General features: G+C 68.0%; 2 protein-coding genes across 3 annotated transcripts; one reads left to right on the forward strand and one right to left on the reverse strand.

Annotated features, from left to right (window-relative positions):
- Positions 1–472: 472 nt before the first annotated feature.
- On the reverse strand, positions 473–12,119 carry WDR46 (WD repeat domain 46). Its single transcript, XM_063318687.1, has 15 exons — positions 11,427–12,119; positions 10,861–10,941; positions 10,088–10,200; positions 9,889–9,976; positions 9,728–9,789; positions 9,526–9,630; positions 6,013–6,163; positions 5,760–5,895; positions 4,314–4,413; positions 4,061–4,214; positions 2,882–3,032; positions 2,683–2,777; positions 1,219–1,314; positions 1,005–1,106; positions 473–909 (listed from the first exon to the last, which is right to left on the reverse strand). The coding sequence occupies exons 1-15, from the start codon at positions 11,541–11,543 to the stop codon at positions 778–780; spliced, it is 1,683 nt and encodes a 560-aa protein (XP_063174757.1). The 5' UTR covers positions 11,544–12,119; the 3' UTR covers positions 473–777.
- Positions 12,120–13,911: 1,792 nt separating this feature from the next.
- Positions 13,912–18,772, forward strand: LOC134507835 (class I histocompatibility antigen, F10 alpha chain-like). 2 transcript variants are annotated; one of them, XM_063318764.1, is made up of 9 exons: positions 13,912–14,069; positions 15,126–15,389; positions 16,143–16,418; positions 16,496–16,768; positions 16,851–16,949; positions 17,095–17,127; positions 17,425–17,457; positions 17,614–17,674; positions 17,708–18,772. In XM_063318764.1, exons 1-8 carry the CDS (start codon positions 14,003–14,005, stop codon positions 17,625–17,627), a joined length of 1,059 nt encoding a protein of 352 aa, XP_063174834.1. In that variant the 5' UTR covers positions 13,912–14,002; the 3' UTR covers positions 17,628–17,674; positions 17,708–18,772. The 2 variants fall into 2 exon arrangements, with proteins under 2 accessions (XP_063174834.1, XP_063174833.1); XM_063318763.1 differs by having other exon boundaries at positions 17,614–18,772.
- The last annotated feature ends 27 nt before the right edge of the window (positions 18,773–18,799 follow it).

Below are 18,799 nucleotides of genomic sequence, written 5' to 3' on the forward strand. Positions count from 1 at the left end.
TGGCGTCTGGAAGCAGCGGCCCCAGCGCAGCGGGGGACGAGGACATCACGAGGGCTGCGGCGTCCCCAATGACCAGCCGCGGCGGGGACAAGGACATCGCAGGGGCCACGTGGCCTCCAGCAGCTCCGGGCCGCAGCGGGGACGGGGACGTCGCGTGGTCGAGGGGCTGCGGTGTCACAAATGGCCTGTCCTGCTGCAACGGGGACGAGGACGTCGCAGGGGGCTGCAGCGTCCCCCCGGCCCTGGGGACGCCGCCATCGCGGGGGGACGCTGCCATCGCGGGGGGACGACGCTGCAGCGCTGCCCGCGTGGCACCGGGCAATAAAGGCCCCGGGGCTGGTGCCACCCGCGGTGGCCCCTGGCTTGGGGACAACAGGGACAGCAGGGAGTGTGTGGGGGGGTTTCAGAGAGGCTTTAATGATGGGGGGGGCCGGGTTGGGGGGCCCTGGGGGTGCCCAGAGTCGTGGCGGGGGGGGGACGGACACTAAGGACCCCCAGAGCGGGCTGGGGACAGACAGAGGTTGACGTATTGGGGACCCCCGTAGTAGGGGGGGGCGGGGGGGGACACAACAACACACACTGACACATTGGGGACCCCCGGAGGGGGGACACACACACACTCTGGGGACCCCCAGGGGGTGTGTGGGGGGACACTGGAGACCCCCAGAGTGTGTTCGGGACGCTCTGGGGACCCCCGGGGCGGGGGGGGGGTTGTGACGGCGGGACGGACACCAGGGACCCCCATAGGGGATCCCCCCCTCCAAAAAAAATAATAAATTATTTCTTGAAGCGCTCGAGCGCCCCCCGCTTGGCCGGGGGGGGCGCCCCCCCCCCACCTTCCTCCTCCTCCTTCTTCTTCTTCTTCTTCCTCTCCTCCTCCCGCTGCTCCACGCTCTGCCGGATGACGGCCTGGGGGGGGGGGGACGACCCAGAATATGGCAGGGTGGCCCCCCCCCCCTCCAAAAAAATAATAATGGGGGTGTGGGGGGGTCCGCAGGCCGTACCCGCTGCTCCTGCTGCTGCACCTTCCTCTTGCGCTGCAGGACGCCGCTGCCCTTGGCTCGCCGCCGCGGCTGGAACTTGCCCTTGGCCTGGGGGTCGAAGCCCTTTTTTTTTTGGGGGGGGGGGAGGTGGGTTAGCAGGGTCTGTACCTCGAAAAGGACACCGCGTCGTGTGTGTGTGTGTGTGTGTCCCCCCCCCAAAAAAGACCAGAGTTACCAGGCGCTGGATGCGCTCGTCCCGCTTCTGCTGCAGGCTGGCCGTGTCCACGCGCCCCAGCAGCCCCGGGTCCAGCGTGATCAGCTCCGCCGGGATCTGGGGGGGGGCAAAAAAAATAAAAATATGGGGAGGGGGAAGGGGTGTAAGAGGTTTTGGGGGGGGGGGCAGGTGCATGGGGTGGTGTTTTTTTTTTTGGGGGGGGGGATGGTGCTGTTTAGGGGGGCTTTGCAGGAGTTTGGGGGGGTGGGAAGCAGGTCTGGGGGGTCAGAAGCAGGTCTGGGGGGGGGTCAGAAGTAGGTGGGGGGGTCAGAAGCAGGTCGGGGGGGGGTCAGAAGCAGGTCTGGGGGGAGGACAGCAGGTCTGGGGGGGGGACAGCAGGTCTGGGGGGGGGACAGCAGGTTGGGGGGGTCAGAAGCAGGTCGGGGGGGAGGACAGCAGGTGGGGGGGTCAGAAGCAGATTTGGGGGGGGTCAGAAGCAGGTCTGGGGGGGTCAGAAGCAGGTTGGGGGGGTCAGAAGCAGGTTGGGGGGGTCAGAAGCAGATTCAGGGGGGGTCAGAAGCAGGTCTGGGGGGGGACAGCAGGTTGGGGGGGTCAGAAGCAGATTCGGGGGGGGTCAGAAGCAGATCTGGGGGGGGGGACAGCAGGTTGGGGGGGTCAGAAGCAGATTCGGGGGGGGTCAGAAGCAGATCTGGGGGGGGGACAGCAGGTTGGGGGGGGTGTTTCCATTTAGGGGGGGTTTGCAGGAGTTTGGGGGGGTGGGAAGCAGGTCTGGGGGGGGTCAGAAGCAGATCTGGGGGGGGGACAGCAGCTTGGGGGGGGGTGCTTCCATTTAGGGGGGGTTTGCAGGAGTTTGGGGGGGCTGGGAAGCAGTTTTGGGGGGCAGAAACAGGTCTGGGGGGGTCAGAAGCAGATCTGGGGGGGGCAGCAGGTTTGCGGGGGGGGGCAGCTGCATGTTTTTGGTGGGGGGGGCAGCTGCACTTTTGGGGGGGGGGTCAGCAGTGATTTGGGGGGGGTCAACCGCACTGTGGGGTGGTCAGAAGTCGGTTGGGGCGGGGGGGGGGGGGGAGGAGCATTTTTGGGTGCCCCCCCCAGCAGTTTGGGGCGGGGGGGGGGGGGGGCGTGTGCGTCCAGCTACACTTTAGGGGGGGGTGAGGAGTGATTTTGGGGGGGGGGGTTCAGCAGCAGTTTTGGGGGGGGAAAGACAGATGCACTTTTGGGGACACACCCCCCCCAGCCATTTGGGGGGGTCGGCAGCAGTTTGGGGCCCCCCCCCGGAGTTTTTTTGCGGGGGGTGGAGGTGGGTTATCAGCAGTTTTGGGGGGATTCGGCAGCACTTTGCGGGGGGGTCCGCTGCAATTTTAGCCCCCCCCGCCCAAGGAATGTAGCCCCCCCCCCCCAAGCAGGTTTGGAGGGGGTGTGTGTGGGGGGGGGGGTGTTGTCCCCCCCCAAAAAAATACCCCTTACCTTCTCCAGCAGCGCCTTCACCTCCCACTCCTGCCGCTGCCGCCGGCTGCGATAGGGGTTGTTCTCCAGCGCGTCGAAATTGGCCTCGCCGGCACCTATGGGGGGGGGTCGGGGGGGGGCAAAATAGGTCGGGGGGGGGGGTGTCGGATCTGTAGCACCCTTGGGTGGGGGGGGGGGGGTGGGGGGTGTCCACCCTTACCTGGCACCAGGACGCTGGTGAAGCCCTGCCCGTGGCCGGCGCCCAGGACGTCCTCGAAGGGGCAGAAGCGGAGGCCGTGGGGGGGGCGGGGGGGGCGATGGCAGAGGTAGAGCTGGGGGGGGGCCGCCGCCTTCCCCACCCCCTTGTACACCTGGTTTTAGAACGGGGGGGGGGGGACGAGACGGGACACACGATGGCACCAAAAAACCCCACCTATTTTAGGGGCAAACACGCGCTTTAGGGGTGTCAGGGTGGGGGGGGGCGGATGCATGTCAGGGACACGGGGGGGGTGGTTGCCCGGGGAGGGGGGTTGGTTGCCCGGGGAGGGGGGGGACGACGACGATGATAACACCAAAAAAAAAACCCAACTATTTTAGGGGCAAACACGCGCTTTAGGGGTGTCGGGGACACAGAGGTGGGGGGGGGGTCCGTTGGTTGCCCGGGGAGGGGGGGTTGGTTGCCCAGGGAGGAGGGGGGGGACGGGGGACAACGACGATGATAACACCAAAAAAAAACACCCCACCTATTTTAGGGGCAAACACATGCTTTAGGGGTGTCAGGGTGGGGGGACGTGTGTCAGGGACACAGAGGTGGGGGGAAGGGGGGGGTGGTTGCCCGAGGACGGGGGTTGGTTGCCTGGGGGGGGGGGGACGGGACACACGACACAATGACACCAAAAAAAAACCCACCTATTTTAGGGGCAAACACGCGCTTTAGGGGCTTGGGGGGGGGGAGATGCGTGTTGGGGACACAGTGGGGGGGGGGGGAGTGTTGGTTGCCCGGGGAGGGGGGTTGGTTGCCCAGGGAGCAGGGGGGGGGACAGGAGGACGGGACGACGACACCAAAAAAAAAACCCCACCTATTTTAGGGGCAAACACGCGCTTTAGGGGTGTCGGGGGAGGAGATGCGTGTTGGGGACACAGTGGGGGGGGGGGGGGAGTGTTGGTTGCCCGGGGAGGGGGGTTGGTTGCCCAGGGAGCAGGGGGGGGGACACAGGAGGACGGGACGACGACACCAAAAAAAAAACCCACCTATTTTAGGGGCAAACACGCGCTTTAGGGGTGTCGGGGGGGGGCGGGGGGAGGATGCGTGTTGGGGATGCAGGGGGTGGTTGCCCGGGGAGGGGGGTTGGTTGCCTGGGGGCGGTGGAGCTGGGGGGGGGGAGAGGGGTGTCCCCACCTGCAGCAGGTCCCCGCAGGCGGCGGCCAGCAGCCCCCGCTGGCTGAAGGCCAGGTGCCCGGCGCCCTGCGGCAGCACCAGCTCCTGCAGCGCCCGCAGCGCCCGCAGGTCCCACACCCGCAGCTTACGGTCCAGCCCCGCCGACGCCATGTACCTTGGGGGGGGGGGGGACAGGGGACACGATGAGGTGACACACGGCACCCACAAGACACACACCCCCCCCGCCCCAAGGAAATGTCCCCCCCGCGCTCACGTGCCGGTGGGGTCGACGGCCAGCGCCCGCAGGGCTCCGCGGTGACACAGCACCCGCAGCAGCGGCTCCGGCACCGAGGGGCTCCACAGCGTCACCGTCCCTGGGGACACCAGGGGGGGGGGGGGATGACACACACGTGTTGGGGACACCCAGGGTGTAAGGGCGGGGGGGGGGTGGGGGGGGTGGGACGGACACACGCACTGGGGACCCCCACGTTGGGGGATAGAGACATCGGGGACCCCCAGAGTGGGGACAGACACGTTGGGGACATCCCTAGTAGGGGGGGGGCCGGACACACGCTGGGGACCCCCAGAGTGGGGACACATTGGGGACCCCCAGCGTGGGGGGGGGATGACACGGGGACACAGACACTGGGGACCCCCAGAGTGGGGACATCCCTAGTGGGGGGGGGATGACACATTTGGGGGGGGACACACGTTGGGGACATCCCTAGTTGGGGTGGGGGGGGGGATGACACATTTGGGACCCCCAGAGTAGGGACAGACACGTTGGGGACATTCCTAGTGGGGGGGGGGGGGGGGCCGGACACACGCTGGGGACCCCCAGAGTGGGGACAAACATGTTGGGGACAATCCTGGGGGCGGGGGGGGGGGGGCGGACACACACTGGGGACCCCCAGAGTGGGGACACATTAGGGACCCCCAGAGTGGGGGGGGGGGACAGGGACGGGGACACAGACACTGGGGACCCCCAGAGTGGGGACAAACGTGTTGGGGACATCCCTAGTTGGGGGGGGGATGACACACTGGGGGGGGGACACGTTGGGGACATCCCTAGTTGGAGGGGGGGGGAGATGACGCATTGGGGACCCCCAGAGTGGGGACAGACACACTGGGGACCCCCATATTGGGGGGAGGGGGGGGGGGGTGACACACTGGGGACCCCCAGAGTGGGGGCCCCATTGACAAGGCCTCCATTTGGCGGGGGGGGGGACAGTTTGGGGCCATAGGGTGCCCCCTATATTTTTTGGGGGGGGGGGGGTTGAGCCCATTGGGTGCCCCCTTTATATTGGGGGGGGGCTGTCCATGAGGTGCCCCCTCTATTTTTGGGGGGGGGGGGCTGTCCATGGGGTGCCCCCTCTATTTTTTTGGGGGGGGGGGGGTGGGTCTGAGCCCATTGGGTGCCCCCTTTATTTTTGGGGGGGCTGTCCATGGGGTGCCCCCTATATTTTTGGGGGGGGGGGGGGGTTAGCCCATTCAGTGCCCCCTGTATTTTGGGGGGGGTGGGGGGGCGCTGTCCATGGGGTGCCCCCTCTATTTTTTCGGGGTGGGGGGGGTGGGTCTGAGGCCATGGGGTGCCCCCTTTGTTTTGGGGGAGGGGGAGTGTCCATGAGATTTCCCCTGTATTTTGGGGGGTGGGGGGGCATTTATCCATGGGGTGCCCCCTATGTTTTTTTTTTCGGGGTGGGGGGGGGGGGGGTCTCACCGTTGCTGTGCCCCAGGTGCACGACGGCGTTGGCGGGGTTCTGCGCCATCACCCCCAGGCGCCCCCCCCGCGTGCAGATGGCGGCCACCTCCTGCCCCACCGTCACGTCCAGGTACTGCAGGAAGCCCTGGGCGTTCTGGGGGCGACAGGAAAAGTCGGGGGGGGGGGACACACACGGACACACAATGTCAGGATGACCCCCCCCCCCCAACCCTGAGCCCCACGACCCCCCGGGGGGGGGACACACACGCACGGCGGTGGCCAGGAGGAAGTGGTAGGGCAGGAACTGGAGGCGCAGGACGGCGGGGAAGCGTTTGAGGACGTTGAGCTCCAGCCCCTGCGCGTCGTAGACGTGGAGCCAGCGGCGCTGAGCCACCGCCAGCAGCGACTCCGTGTGCAGCCACCTGCGGGGACACGGGGGGGCGGGGGGGGGGGGGTTAGACACACACACATGGGGTGGGGGGGGGGTGGCACCGGCACAGGGACGCGGCGGGCGGCACCCGAGGGGGAACACGGGGGTTTGAAGGGGTGTCCCCGAGCGCACACGGGGTGCACACGCATGTCCCGGGGTGCACACGCGTGTCCCCAGCCGCACACGGGGTTCACACACGTGTCCCCAGCCACACACATGTGTCCCCAGCCGCATGCGGGGGTTTGAATGGGTGTCCCCAGCCACACACGGGGTTCACACGCGTGTCACCGAGCACACATGGGGTTCACACACATGTCCCTGGCCACACACGCGTGTCCCTGAGCGCACACGGGGTTCACACGTGTGTCCCTGGCTGCACACGTGTGTCCCTGGCTGCACAAGAGGGTTTGAATGGGTGTCCCAAGCCGCACACGGGGTTCACACGTGTGTCCCCGAGCACACACAGAGTTCACACGCATGTCCCTGGCTGCACACGTGGGTCCCCGAGTGCACACAGGGTGCACACACGTATCCCCGACCACACACGGGGGTTTGAATGGGTGTCCCCAACCGCACATGGGGTGGACACGCGTGCCCCTGACCTGACACAGAGATGGACACGCGTGCCCATGACCACACACGGGTCTGCACACATGTGTCCGTGACTGCACGCAGGGGTGTGCACGCGTGTCCTGGCTCTGCACATGAGCTACCCCGTGGTTCTGCACACGCATGTCCCTGGCTCCGCACACACATTGCACATGCGTGTGCCCGGACCGCACACACGTGGTGCAACACATGGGACACACCATGGCTCCACACGTATGGCTTCACACACACGTGTCCCTGGCTCCGCACGTGGGCTACCCGTGGCTCCGCACACGCGTGTCCCCAGCTCTGCACACACATCGCACACGCGTGTCCCCAGCTCCACGCACACGTGCTGCAAGACGTGGGACGCACCGTGGCTCCACACGTGTGGCTTCGCGCACACGCATCCCTGGCTCTGCACATGGGCTACCCCTGGCTCCGCACACGCGTGTCCCCAGCTCCACGCACGCCTTGCACACACGTGTCCCCAGCTCCACACACACATCACACATGCGTGTCCGCAGCTCCGCACACATGTGCTGCAACACATGGGACGCACCGTGGCTCCACACATGTGGCTTCGTGCACACGCATCCCTAGCTCTGCACATGGGCTACCCACGGCTCCGCACACGCGTGTCCTCAGCTCCGTGCACGCCTTGCACACACGTGTCCCCAGCTCCACGCACACATCACACATGTGTGTCCGCAGCTCCGCGCACATGTGCTGCAACACGTGGGATGCACCATGGCTCTACACGCGTGGCTTCGTGCACACGCATCCCTGGCTCTGCACATGGGCTACCCCTGGGTCCGCACACGCGTGTCCTCAGCTCTGCGCACGCCTTGCACACACGTGTCCCCACCTCCACACACACGTGCTGCAAGACGTGGGATGCACCATGGCTCCACACGCGTGGCTTCGTGCACACGCGTCCCTGGCTCGGCACGTGGGCTACCCATGGCTCCGCACACACGTGTCCCCAGCTCCACGCACACCTTGCACACGCGTGTCCCCAGCTCCACGTACACGTGCTGCAAGACGTGGGACGCACCGTGGCTCCACACGCATGGCTTCGTGCACACACGTCCCGGGCTCTGCACATGGGCTACCCCTGGCTCCGCACACGCGTGTCCCCAGCTCCACACATGCCTTGCACACACGTGTCCCCAGCTCCACACACACATCACACACGTGTGTCCGCAGCTCCGCACACACGTGCTGCAAGACGTGGGACGCACCGTGGCTCCACACGCGTGGCTTCGTGCACACGCATCCCTGGCTCTGCACATGGGCTACCCGTGGCTCCGCACACGCGTGTCCCCAGCTCCGCGCACACATCACACACGCGTGTCCCCAGCTCCACGGACACGTGCTGCAAGACGTGGGACGCACCGTGGCTCCACACACGAGGCTTTGCGCACACGCGTCCCTGGCTCTGCACATGGGCTACCCGTGGCTCCACACATGCGTGTTCCCTGCTCCGTGCACACCTTGCACACGCGTGTCCCCAGCTCCGCACACGTGTGCTGCAAGATGTGGGATGCACCATGGCTCCACACACGAGGCTTTGCGCACACGCGTCCCCAGCTCTGCACATGGGCTACCCATGGCTCCGCACACGCATGTCCCCAGCTCCGCGCACACCTTGCACACGCGTGTCCCCAGCTCCACGCACACGTGCTGCAAGACGTGGGACGCACCGTGGCTCCACACGCGTGGCTTCGTGCACACACGTCCCGGGCTCTGCACATGGGCTACCCCTGGCTCCGCACACGCGTGTCCCCAGCTCCACACACGCCTTGCACACACGTGTCCCCAGCTCCACACACACATCACACACGTGTGTCCGCAGCTCCGCACACACATGCTGCAAGACGTGGGACGCACCGTGGCTCCACACGCGTGGCTTCGTGCACACGCATCCCTGGCTCTGCACATGGGCTACCCGTGGCTCCGCACACGCGTGTCCCCAGCTCCGCGCACACATCACACACACGTGTCCCCAGCTCCACGCACACCTTGCACACGCGTGTCCCCAGCTCCACGCACACCTTGCACACGCGTGTCCACAGCTCCGCGCACATGTGCTGCAAGACGTGGGACGCACCGTGGCTCCACACGCGTGGCTTCGTGCACACGCATCCCTGGCTCTGCACATGGGCTACCCCTGGCTCCGCACACGCGTGTCCTCAGCTCCGCGCACGCCTTGCACACACGTGTCCCCAGCTCCACGCACACATCACACATGTGTGTCCACAGCTCCGCGCACATGTGCTGCAACACATGGGACGCACCATGGCTCCACACGCGTGGCTTCGCGCACACGCATCCCTGGCTCTGCACATGGGCTACCCCTGGCTCCGCACTCGCGTGTCCTCAGCTCCGCGCACACATCACACATGTGTGTCCGCAGCTCCGCACACATGTGCTGCAACACGTGGGACGCACCGTGGCTCTACACGCGTGGCTTCGCACACACGCATCCCTGGCTCTGCACATGGGCTACCCATGGCTCCGCACACGCGTGTCCTCAGCTCAGCGCACGCCTTGCACACATGTGTCCCCAGCTCCACACACACACTGCACACGCGTGTCCCCAGCTCCGCACACACGTGCTGCAACACGTGGGACACCCCATGGCTCCACACGCGTGGCTTCGCGCACCCATGTCCCTGTCCCCGCCGGCTCCGCACACGCGTGTGTCCCCCCCCCGGCTCCTCACACGCGTGTTGTCCCCGTGTCCCCCCCGCGCACACTCACGCCACGTCCGTCACCGTCTCCATGACGTTGATCTCGCACATCAGCCTCTTCGTCTGCCAGTCCATGGCGGCCACGTGGCCCCGCCGGCCCCCCAGCAGCAGGTGCCTGTGGGTCGGGGGGGGGGGAAGGGGACACAGGTGACGAGGTGGGGGGGGGTGTGTGACAAAGGGGGGGGGACACACCCCGGCCTGGCCCCACTCACCGCCCGTTGCGGGTGTAATCCAGCCGGTAGGGCCCGAACTGCTCCAGCCGCAGCTCAAAGTGCTGCGGGAGAGGGAAAGGGGGGGGGGGTGGGGGGTCATTTTGTGTCCCCCCCCCCAAAAATGTCACACACACCCCCCACGCCGTGTCCCCGCGTCCCACCTTGGCGGCGCTGGCGATGTCCACGGCCTCGGCGATGTCCCCTTGGGTGACGGTGCTGGTGTCCTCGCCGGGGTCGGGCTCCAGGAACCTGGGGGACGTCGAAGGAGGCCGGGGGGGGGCGTTGAGGGGACATTGGGTGGCGGAGGGGGGGGGGGGACGGGGACACGGAGCTGGGGGGGGGGGGGACACGCACGCTCACCCCGGCTCCTCGGGGAGCAGCAGGTCCAGCCGAGCCGCCCGGGCGGCCGCCGCCGCCTCCCGCTGCCCCCCCAGCTTCAGGTGCCACCGCAGGCGCTGGCTGCTGGCCCGGGGCTGGGGGGGGGACACACGACACACACAGTGAGTCGGGGACACTCCCCCCCCCCACATGTGTGTCCCCCCCCCCGCCACGACCTCCCCCCCTCCCGCAGCCCCCCCCCCTCAATTCCCCCCACCACACCCCCTTGCATCCGTCCCCCCCCACAAGCCCCACCTCGTCCCCCAATTCCCCCCCCAACCTCTGACCCCCAAGTCCCCCAGACCCCCCCTTTCCCCCCCCCCCACCCCCAAGTCCCCCAGACCCCCCCTTTCCCCCCCCATCCTCCCAGGACCCCCCCAGGGTCTCTCCCCACCCCCCCCCCGCACTTCTTTCCACAAGGGATCCCCCAATCTCTGCCCCCCCCAACCCTCACCCCACAAGTCCGCCCCCCCCGATCCCACCCCACCGTGACCCCCAAGTCCCCCCCGCCCCCTTTGCCCCCCCCCCGCCCCCCGATTCCTCTCTGCGCCCTCCCCCCCCCCCCCCAAGTGTCCCCCCAGACCCACTTACTCCCCCCCCGCCCCCTAAGTCCCCCCCCTCCCGTGACCCACAAGTGCCCTTAGACACCCCCCCCGGTTCCGACCCCCAAGTCTCCCCCCCGTGATCCCCAAGTCGTGTCCCGCCCCCCCCCCCGCCCCGGTTCCGCCCCCCCCCCCCCCCCCCCCGCCACTCACCGCCTTCTCGGCGCCGCCCCGCAGGAACCGCCGCAGCCGGCGCCGGGGCAGCGGGGCCGGGCCGGGGAACGGGTCCTGCCGCTGCCGGAAACGGGCTGGCACCGGGGGGCGAGGCACCGGGACCGAGACACCCCCCCGGGACCGAGACACACACACACCCCCCCCGTCCCCGGTACCGAGACATGTCCCCCACCCGCCCCCCGGTACCGGACCCCCTCCGCCCCGTACTGAGACACCGCCCTGCGGTACCGTCAACCCCCTCCCCCGGTACCGGCACCTCCCCCCCCCACCCCCAGGTACCGGGACACCCCCCTCGGTACCGACACCCCTTCCCCTCCGGTGCCGAGATACCCCCCCTCCCCTGGTACGGAGACACTTCCCCCGGTACCGGCACCCCCTCCCGGTACCCCCCCTTCCGGTACCGGCACCCCCACTCCTCGGTACCGGCACTGCCCCCGGGACCGGCACCCTCCCCTCCCGACACCGGCACCCCCCCGCCGGTACCGAAACCCTCCCATACCCTGGTACCGAGATACCCCCACGGTACCGGCCCCCTCTCGCCCTACCCCGGACACGCCGTTGCTGTCCCCGCCATTGCTGGCGGCCGCGGGGCCCGGCTCGGCCCGGTGCCGCCGGAGCAGAGAGCGGGAACGCCCGCCGCTCACCACCGCCGCCGCCGCCATGCTGCCGCCACGTGCGCTCCCCGCCCGCCCTTTCCGGCGCCCCCACCCAATCAGAACGCGGGGAGGGCAACAGCGGCCAATCAGAGCGCGGCGGCGCGGCGGAAGGGGGCGAAGCCGGCGCCGCCATGTTGTTCGCGGGCAGGAGGGGACGGGGCGGGGAGGAGGCCGCCATGTTGCTTGAGGGCAGGCGGGGAGGGCGCCGCCACGTTGGTTGAGGGCGGCGCTTGCACACGCCGGGGCGGGGCTTGCACACTCGCGGCACCGCGGGGGCGGGGCTTGCACGGCGCTGCCACACACACACACACCCCCAGCGCTGCCAGTGTGCAAGGCCCCGTCCTTGTGCAAAGCCCTCGTGCAAGGTCCCCGTGTGAGACCCTGCCCTCGTGCAAAGCCCTCCCTGGGTGAAGCCCCGTCCTCGTGCGTGGTCCCAGCCTCGTGCAAGGTCCCCGTGTGAGGCTGCGTCCTTGTGCAAGGGCCCGTCCTTGTACGAGACCCCCACCCTCGCGCAAGGCCCCATCTTCCCCCGAGGCCCCGTGGTGGGATGGAGGGCCACCAGCTCTGCAGGAGCGTTAGCCACCATTAGCATTGGTCATCGTGGTGCCACGGGCCAGTGGAAGGAGACCCGTGGTGGGACGGAGGACCACCAGCTCTACAGGAGCGTTAGCCGCCATTAGCATTGGTCATCGTGGTGCCACGGGCCAGTGGAAGGAGACCCGTGGTGGGATGGAGGGCCACCAGCTCTACAGGAGCGTTAGCCACCATTAGCATTGGTCATCGTGGTGCCACGGGCCAGTGGAAGGAGACCCGTGGTGGGACGGAGGACCACCAGCTCTGCAGGAGCGTTAGCCACCGTTAGCATTGGTCATCGTGGTGCCACGGGCCAGTGGAAGGAGACCCGTGGTGGGATGGAGGGCCACCAGCTCTACAGGAGCATTAGCCACCGTCAGCATTGGTCATTGTGGTGCCACGGGCCAGTGGAAGGAGACCCGTGGTGGGACGGAGGACCACCAGCTCTACAGGAGCGTTAGCCACTGTCACTGTTGGTCATCATTGGGTAAGGAACTACGGCTACACCTGGGAATGGCCAAGTGTGAGGTTCACCAAGGCCAAGTGCCAGGTCCTGCCCTTGGGTCACACCAACCCCATGGACGCCCCGGGCTGGGGGCAGAGCGGCTGGAGAGCTGCCCGGGGGAAAAGGACCTGGGGGTGTTGGTTGAGAGATGGACGAATACGGGCCAGCGGTGTGCCAAGGTGGCCACCAGCATCCCGGCCTGTCTCAGGAACAGCATGGCCAGCAGGAGCGGGGCAGTGACCGTCCCCCTGTCCTGGGCACTGGGGAGACCCCACCTCGAGGGCTGTGTCCAGTTTTGGGCCCCTCACGACAAGAAAGACCTCGAGGGGCTGGAGCGTGTCCGGAGAAGGGCGACGGAGCTGGTGAGGGTCTGGAGCACGAGTGTGGTGAGGAGCGGCTGAGGGAGCTGGGGGGGTTCAGCCCGGAGAAACGGGGGCTGAGGGGAGACCTTCTCGCTCTCCGCAGCTCCCTGGAAGGAGGGGGCAGCCGGGGAGGGGGTCGGTCTCTTCTCCCAAGCGATAGCACGAGAGGAAACGGCCTCAAGTTGTGCCAGGGGAGGTTTAGATTGGATATCGGGAAAGAAATTTTCTTCATGGAAAGGGTTATTAAGCCCAGGACGGGGCTGCCCGGGGAAGGGGTTGAGTCGCCATCCCTGGAGTTATTCACAAGGCGTGTAGACGCCGTGCTCAGGGACGGGGGTTGGTGGCGGTTTTGGCGGCGTGAGGTTGGGGGTTTGGACTCGACGATCTGAAAGGTCCCTTCCAACCCCGACCGTGCCATGATCCCTCCAGACCCACCGGGCGTGAGGGCGTCGGGGACGTCAGCGTGGGGGACGGCGGGAGCGGGATGAGCGGGGCGAGGGGCGCAGGGAAGGGGGGACACTGGGTGCCAAACCAGCCCCCGGAGAACCGTGGGGTGCGGGACACCGAGGTCTCCCCCGGGGCCGGACAGGGCACTGGGGGCCCGGGGACAAGACCGGGGCCGGGGGGGGACGTTTCTGGGGCTGTGGGGCCCCAGCGGTGACCCCGGGGCGGGGGGACACGGGCAGAGCGGGGGTGCGGGGGGGTGTCGGGCCCTGAGGAGGGTCCCGGGGGGCCTGAGGGCGAGGCTGCCCCGTGGAAGTCCCGGGGCGAAGGTCCCGGGCGGGGGTTGGCGTTCCGGGATTCCCCTTCCCCCCCCCGCAACCCCGCGCTGCCTCCGGCCCTTTCGCTTTCGGTTCCAACCTGCGGAGCCGGGATCTGCCTGGCGCCCGGTGACGTCCGAGGCAGCTCGGGCTGCCATTGGCGGGCGGTGGGTGGCGGCGCCAATCGCGGGGCCTGGGGGCGTGGCGGGAGCGGTGTGTCCCGCGCGGACTCGGGGCTGTCGCAGAGCGGAGCGGAGCATCGCGATGGGCCCGGACCGGGCGCTGGCGCGGCTCCTGCTGCTGTTGGGGGTCCTCGGCGGGGCGGCGGGCGGTGAGCGGGGACCCGGGACCCCCCCCTCCTGATCCCCCTCCATCCCCGGGCACCGGGACTCCCCTGGACCCCCTTTTCTTGGCAGCGGGACACCTCCCCTTTCACCCCCCTCCTTCCCTGGGCACCGCGACCCCCTGGACACCGCTTCTCCGGGCACCGGGACCCCCCCCTTTACCCCCCTCCATCCCCGGGCACAGGGACGCCCCAGAACACCCTTTTCATGGCACCCTCCGCCCCCGCCCCGCTCCTCGCCTTCCTTCACCCCCCTCCTTCCCTGGGCACCGAGACCCCCCTGGACCCCCTTCTTTGGGCACCGGGAACCCCCTCTTGACACCCCTCTATCCCTGGGCACCGGGAACCCCCTGAACCCCTTTTTCTTGCCATCAGGAACCCCCCCTTCACCTCCCCCTCAATCCCTGCTCCATTCTTGGCCACAGGGACCCCCCCTGGACACCCGTTCCCATGCACCGGGAACACCCCCCCGGGCACAGGAAACCCCCTGGACCTCCCTTTCCGACCACTGCATCCCACCCCCAGACCCTCTTCCCCCCCACATCCCCCTTCCCAGGACCCCGCCGGATACTCTGGAACCCCCTTTCCCGGGTGCCTGGACCCCCCTCCCCAACCCTGGACCCCCTTCCTGGTCCCCCGGAGCCTCCCCTGGATCTGCCGCCCTTGGCAGCATGACCCCCCTGAGCCCCCCTTTCTGGGTGTCCCAGGTGTCCCAGCCCCGGGCCGCCCTCCGTGACATCGGGACCCCCCCCTTCCTGGGCACCCCAAGTCTTCCATCCCCAGCCCCCCCTTCTCCTTGATACCGGGAGCTTCCAGGCTCTCCGGGAACCAGGACCCCTCCTGGACACACCGGGCTCCCCAACATCCCCCCACCGGTCACATCCCCCCTGACCCTGCCCCCCACCCCCCGATCTGCTGCCCTGAGACCCCCCCACCCAGCCCCGCTGCCCACCCCGGCACCCTGGGCACCCTCATCCCTGTCACCCCCCTACCCCCCCGAGCCCCGTTGCCCCCCACCTCTCACCACCCCCCGTGTCCCCGCAGGGCCCCACTCCCTGCGCAACTTCTACGTTGCCGTGTCGGAGCCCAGCCCGGGGGTGCCTCAGTTCGTGGCTGTGGGGTACGTGGACGGGAACGTCATCTCGCGCTACGACAGCGAGACGGGGAGAGAAATGCCCGGGGCGGACTGGATGGCGGCCAACCTGGACCAGGCGTACTGGGACAGGGAGACCCAGATCTTACAGGGCAATCAGCAGGTTGACCGCGTCAGCCTGGAGACACTGCGGAGCCGCTACAACCAGAGCCGGGGTGAGTGTGGGCTGGGCTGGGGCTCGGTGGGGCTGGGAGAGTCCCCCCTCCTGTCTTCCCCCCGGCCCCGATCCTGCCCTGCCCCACGCTGCTGCCCCGGCTGGTGCCGGCCCTTCCCTGCCCGATGTCATTGTCACAGGGCTCCTCCCAGCCACTCTGTCCCCCAGCCCGAGGGGGTGGCGGCTGCCCTGTCCCTGCCCCACAGTGCTTGGGAGCCCCTGTCCCAGAGACTGGGGGGGGGGGGGCTTCTGGCCACTCCACCCCTAAGTGCCCAAAGCCCCCATCCCAGAACTGGGAGGCTCCTGGCCACCATGTCCCAGCCCCTCACTGTCCCCACAGCAGATGAGACCCCCAGAAGCAGAGGGGCTCCCCCCCCCCGACAGTGTCCCAGCCCCTTGCCCTCCCCACGGTGCTCAGGGCCCCCATCCCACAGCCAGAGGGGCTCCCCCAGCCCCATCCCGTCTCCTTGTGCCCCCCACGGCCTTCAAGACCCATCCCAGCCCCTCGCTGTCCCAGGGTGCCGTGGGGCTGGGTGCCAGCCCAGCCACGCCATGGGTGCCGTGGGTCTGCATCACGGCTCTGGGTGACACCCCGAGTGCTGTGGGCCCCGGGCAGGACGGGGGGCAGCCCCGGTGCCGGTGCCCGATGGGCTCACCCAGGGCTGGGGTGGGGGGTGCTGCCGGGGGGTCTGTGCCCCACTGCGGGCCCCGGGCTGCAGCAGCCCCTCAGCCCCGGCTCCTGGTCGCGTTCCAGGGGTTCACACAGTGCAGACCATGTATGGCTGTGACCTCCAGGAGGACGGTAGCACCAGGGGGTATCGGCAGTACGCCTACGACGGGAGGGACTTCATCGCCTTTGACATGGACACGATGACGTTCACCGCGGCGGACGCGGCGGCACAAATCACCAAGAGGAAGTGGGAGGAGGACGGGACTGTCGCTGAGCGAATGAAGCAGTACCTGCAGAACACCTGCATCGAGTGGCTGAAGAAATACGTGAGCTACGGGCGGGCCGTGCTGGAGAGGAAAGGTGAGGGCGAGACGGGGAGGCTGGGGAGCGGCCAGCGCGGGTGCGTGTGCCGTCCCTCACCGCCACCCCCTCCCCAGAGCCCCCCGCGGTCCGAGTGTCGGGGAAGGAGGCCCACGGGATCCTGACCTTGCGCTGCCGCGCTCACGGCTTCTACCCGCGGCCCATCACCGTCAGCTGGCTGAAGGACGGCGAGGTGAGGGACCAGGAGACGGAGTGGGGCAGCGTCGCGCCCAACAGCGACGGCACCTACTACACCTGGGCCTCCATCGAGGCCCGCCCGGGGGAGCAGGACAAGTACCGGTGCCGCGTGGAGCACGCCAGCCTGCCCGAGCCCGGCCTCTACGCGTGGGGTGAGCCCGGTGGCCTTGGGCACGTGGAGGGGTGGGCCGGGGTGGTTGCCCTTCCCCTGCTCACGGCGCTGCTCTCCCCCAGAGACGGAGTCCAACCTGTGGGCCATCGTGCTGGGGGTGGCCGTTGCCGTCGGGGCCGTCGCTGCCATCTGTGGATTTCTCGTATGGAAGCAGAAGTGGGGTAAAGCATCGGGGCCGGTGAGGCAGAGGGGTGCGGGAGGAAGGCAGGGCCAGGGGGGTCTGTGGGCACGAGCCCCTGTGCTCTGGGGAGCCCCCGAGGCTGTTGGGGAAGCGCGGTGGGTGCTGATGCCTCTCTCTCTCTGCAGGGAAGAAGAAGGCGGGCTACGGCATGGCGTCAAGTGAGTAGCGGGGGCCGGTCCGGCTCCAGCCGCTGCCCAGTGCCGGGGGGGTCTCGTGGCTCCGGTTTCTGGCCGCTGCCGGCATTTCCCGACCCCCATCCTCCCTGTGCCGCCCCTCGTTGCAGCCCCGTAGCGGGGACGTACGGAAGAGGTCGTGTGTCCCCCCCGGTGCTCGCGGCACCATCCTCCTCTCCCGGTGGCTGCAGCGCGGCCGTGGCTCCCGGCCGGCTCCTGGCACATGCCCCGTGCCCGTAGCGAGCCCGGGGCTGGCAGCTCACGGCTGTTTCTCTCTCGCAGGCACCGACAGTGGGTCTGGCAGCACGGGCACAGGTACGGCGTGGGGACGGACGGGGCGGCCCCAGCTCTCCGTGCTCCCCCCACAGCAACCCCCGGCTGCGGGAGGGGGGCACCGAGACGCCCAGAGCGGAGGGTTGGGGAGAGGGAGGTGGCCCTGGGTGACACTGTCTGTTCCTCCCGTCCCTGCAGGGGTCACCGCCTGAGCGCTGGACGAGGGGCCGGCGCGTGGCTGGATGCGGCCCCTGCCCTGGCCGCGGCTGGAGGCAGAGAGGAGCTGGGGGAGGCCGGGGGCTGCCTGCAGAGAGAGCTTGTCCCGCCGCCCCCGCCCAGCCCCGCTGTGGTGCCGGGTCTTCTTCCCGCTTCCTATTTGCCGATTGGATCATCTTGGCTCCCCTTGGAATACTTTGCAAGCCCTTGGCTCCCCTTGGAACACCTCGGACCCCCTTGATACCCCTTGCATCACATTGGAAATCCTTGGAACCCCTTGGAAATCTTCCAATAACTTTGGATACCCTTGGAACTTTTTGGATCCCATTCGATCCGTTTCAAACCACTTGGCACCCCTTGGAACTCCTTGGAACCGTTTGGATCCCCTTGGAAAAACTTCAAATCCTTCGGGGATCCTCTTGCAACCCCTTGGAACTGCCTGGAACCCTTGGATCCCCTTAGAACCAGTTAGACCCCACTGGATGCCTTGGACCCCTTGGAACTGCTTGGAATGGCGACGGTGACCCCCTGGAACAGGCAACGCAATAAAAGTGGGGCTGGAGGTGGGTTCGTGGCGGCGTGGCCAGTGTCCCTCTCGTCACCTCCCCAGCACGTGTTTTGGTGCAAGGACAAGCTGGAAGAGACCCCGGGTGGCACCTGCCGCCGGCCCCAGCCTCCTCCGGGGGATGACTCCAGATGAAGAAGCCACCGGGGATGGAGGGAGCACCGAAACCCAACTGATGGGTTTGGCCCCAAAGCAACCTTAAGCACTGAGCAAGAACGACCCACAAGCATTAAAAACCCCACGGATTCTAGAGCTGTTTCTCTCCAAATCGTCAGCTGGGCTTCCCGTGCTCTCTGTCCGGGCCCCCGTTGACTTTTATCTGCCCAACGGTGTGGGGAGATGCCTCCCGTTCCCTTAACCCCTCTTTTTTCTGTTTTTATTTTGCAAATGAAAAGGTCCAGCGCCTTGAACCCAAGGGGGGGGTGGGCGGTGGGGGAGCTCCCAAAGCATCCCACAATTATTAATCCTATTCATTGTACATTAGTGGGAAGTCACGAAAGGGAATCGCCCCGATTTCCCCCCAACCAGCCCCTCTCCAGCCAAGAAAATAATTCCAGTAAAAATAATCCGATTTCAGCGCTCAGCCTCCGGGAGAGCTAAAAG

The sequence above is a fragment of the Chroicocephalus ridibundus genome, chromosome 28 (genome assembly GCF_963924245.1).
Source record: "Chroicocephalus ridibundus chromosome 28, bChrRid1.1, whole genome shotgun sequence".
In the NCBI taxonomy this organism is placed as follows: Eukaryota; Metazoa; Chordata; class Aves; order Charadriiformes; family Laridae; genus Chroicocephalus; species Chroicocephalus ridibundus.

What these genes read in the sequence shown, in the direction of transcription:
- LOC134507835 (XM_063318763.1), top strand. Translation starts at nt 14,003, where the DNA reads ATGGGCCCGGACCGGGCGCTGGCGCGGCTCCTGCTGCTGTTGGGGGTC. An exon ending in CCTCGGCGGGGCGGCGGGCG is followed by an intron (nt 14,070 to 15,125) that starts GTGAGCGGGGAC and finishes GTGTCCCCGCAG; the next exon opens with GGCCCCACTCCCTGCGCAAC. An exon ending in GGGCTACGGCATGGCGTCAA is followed by an intron (nt 17,128 to 17,424) that starts GTGAGTAGCGGG and finishes TCTCTCTCGCAG; the next exon opens with GCACCGACAGTGGGTCTGGC.
- WDR46 (XM_063318687.1), bottom strand. Translation starts at nt 11,543, where the DNA reads ATGGCGGCGGCGGCGGTGGTGAGCGGCGGGCGTTCCCGCTCTCTGCTC. An exon ending in ACAGCAACGGCGTGTCCGGG is followed by an intron (nt 10,942 to 11,426) that starts GTAGGGCGAGAG and finishes CGTTTCCGGCAG; the next exon opens with CGGCAGGACCCGTTCCCCGG. An exon ending in CACCAGCGTCCTGGTGCCAG is followed by an intron (nt 2,778 to 2,881) that starts GTAAGGGTGGAC and finishes CCCCCCCCATAG; the next exon opens with GTGCCGGCGAGGCCAATTTC.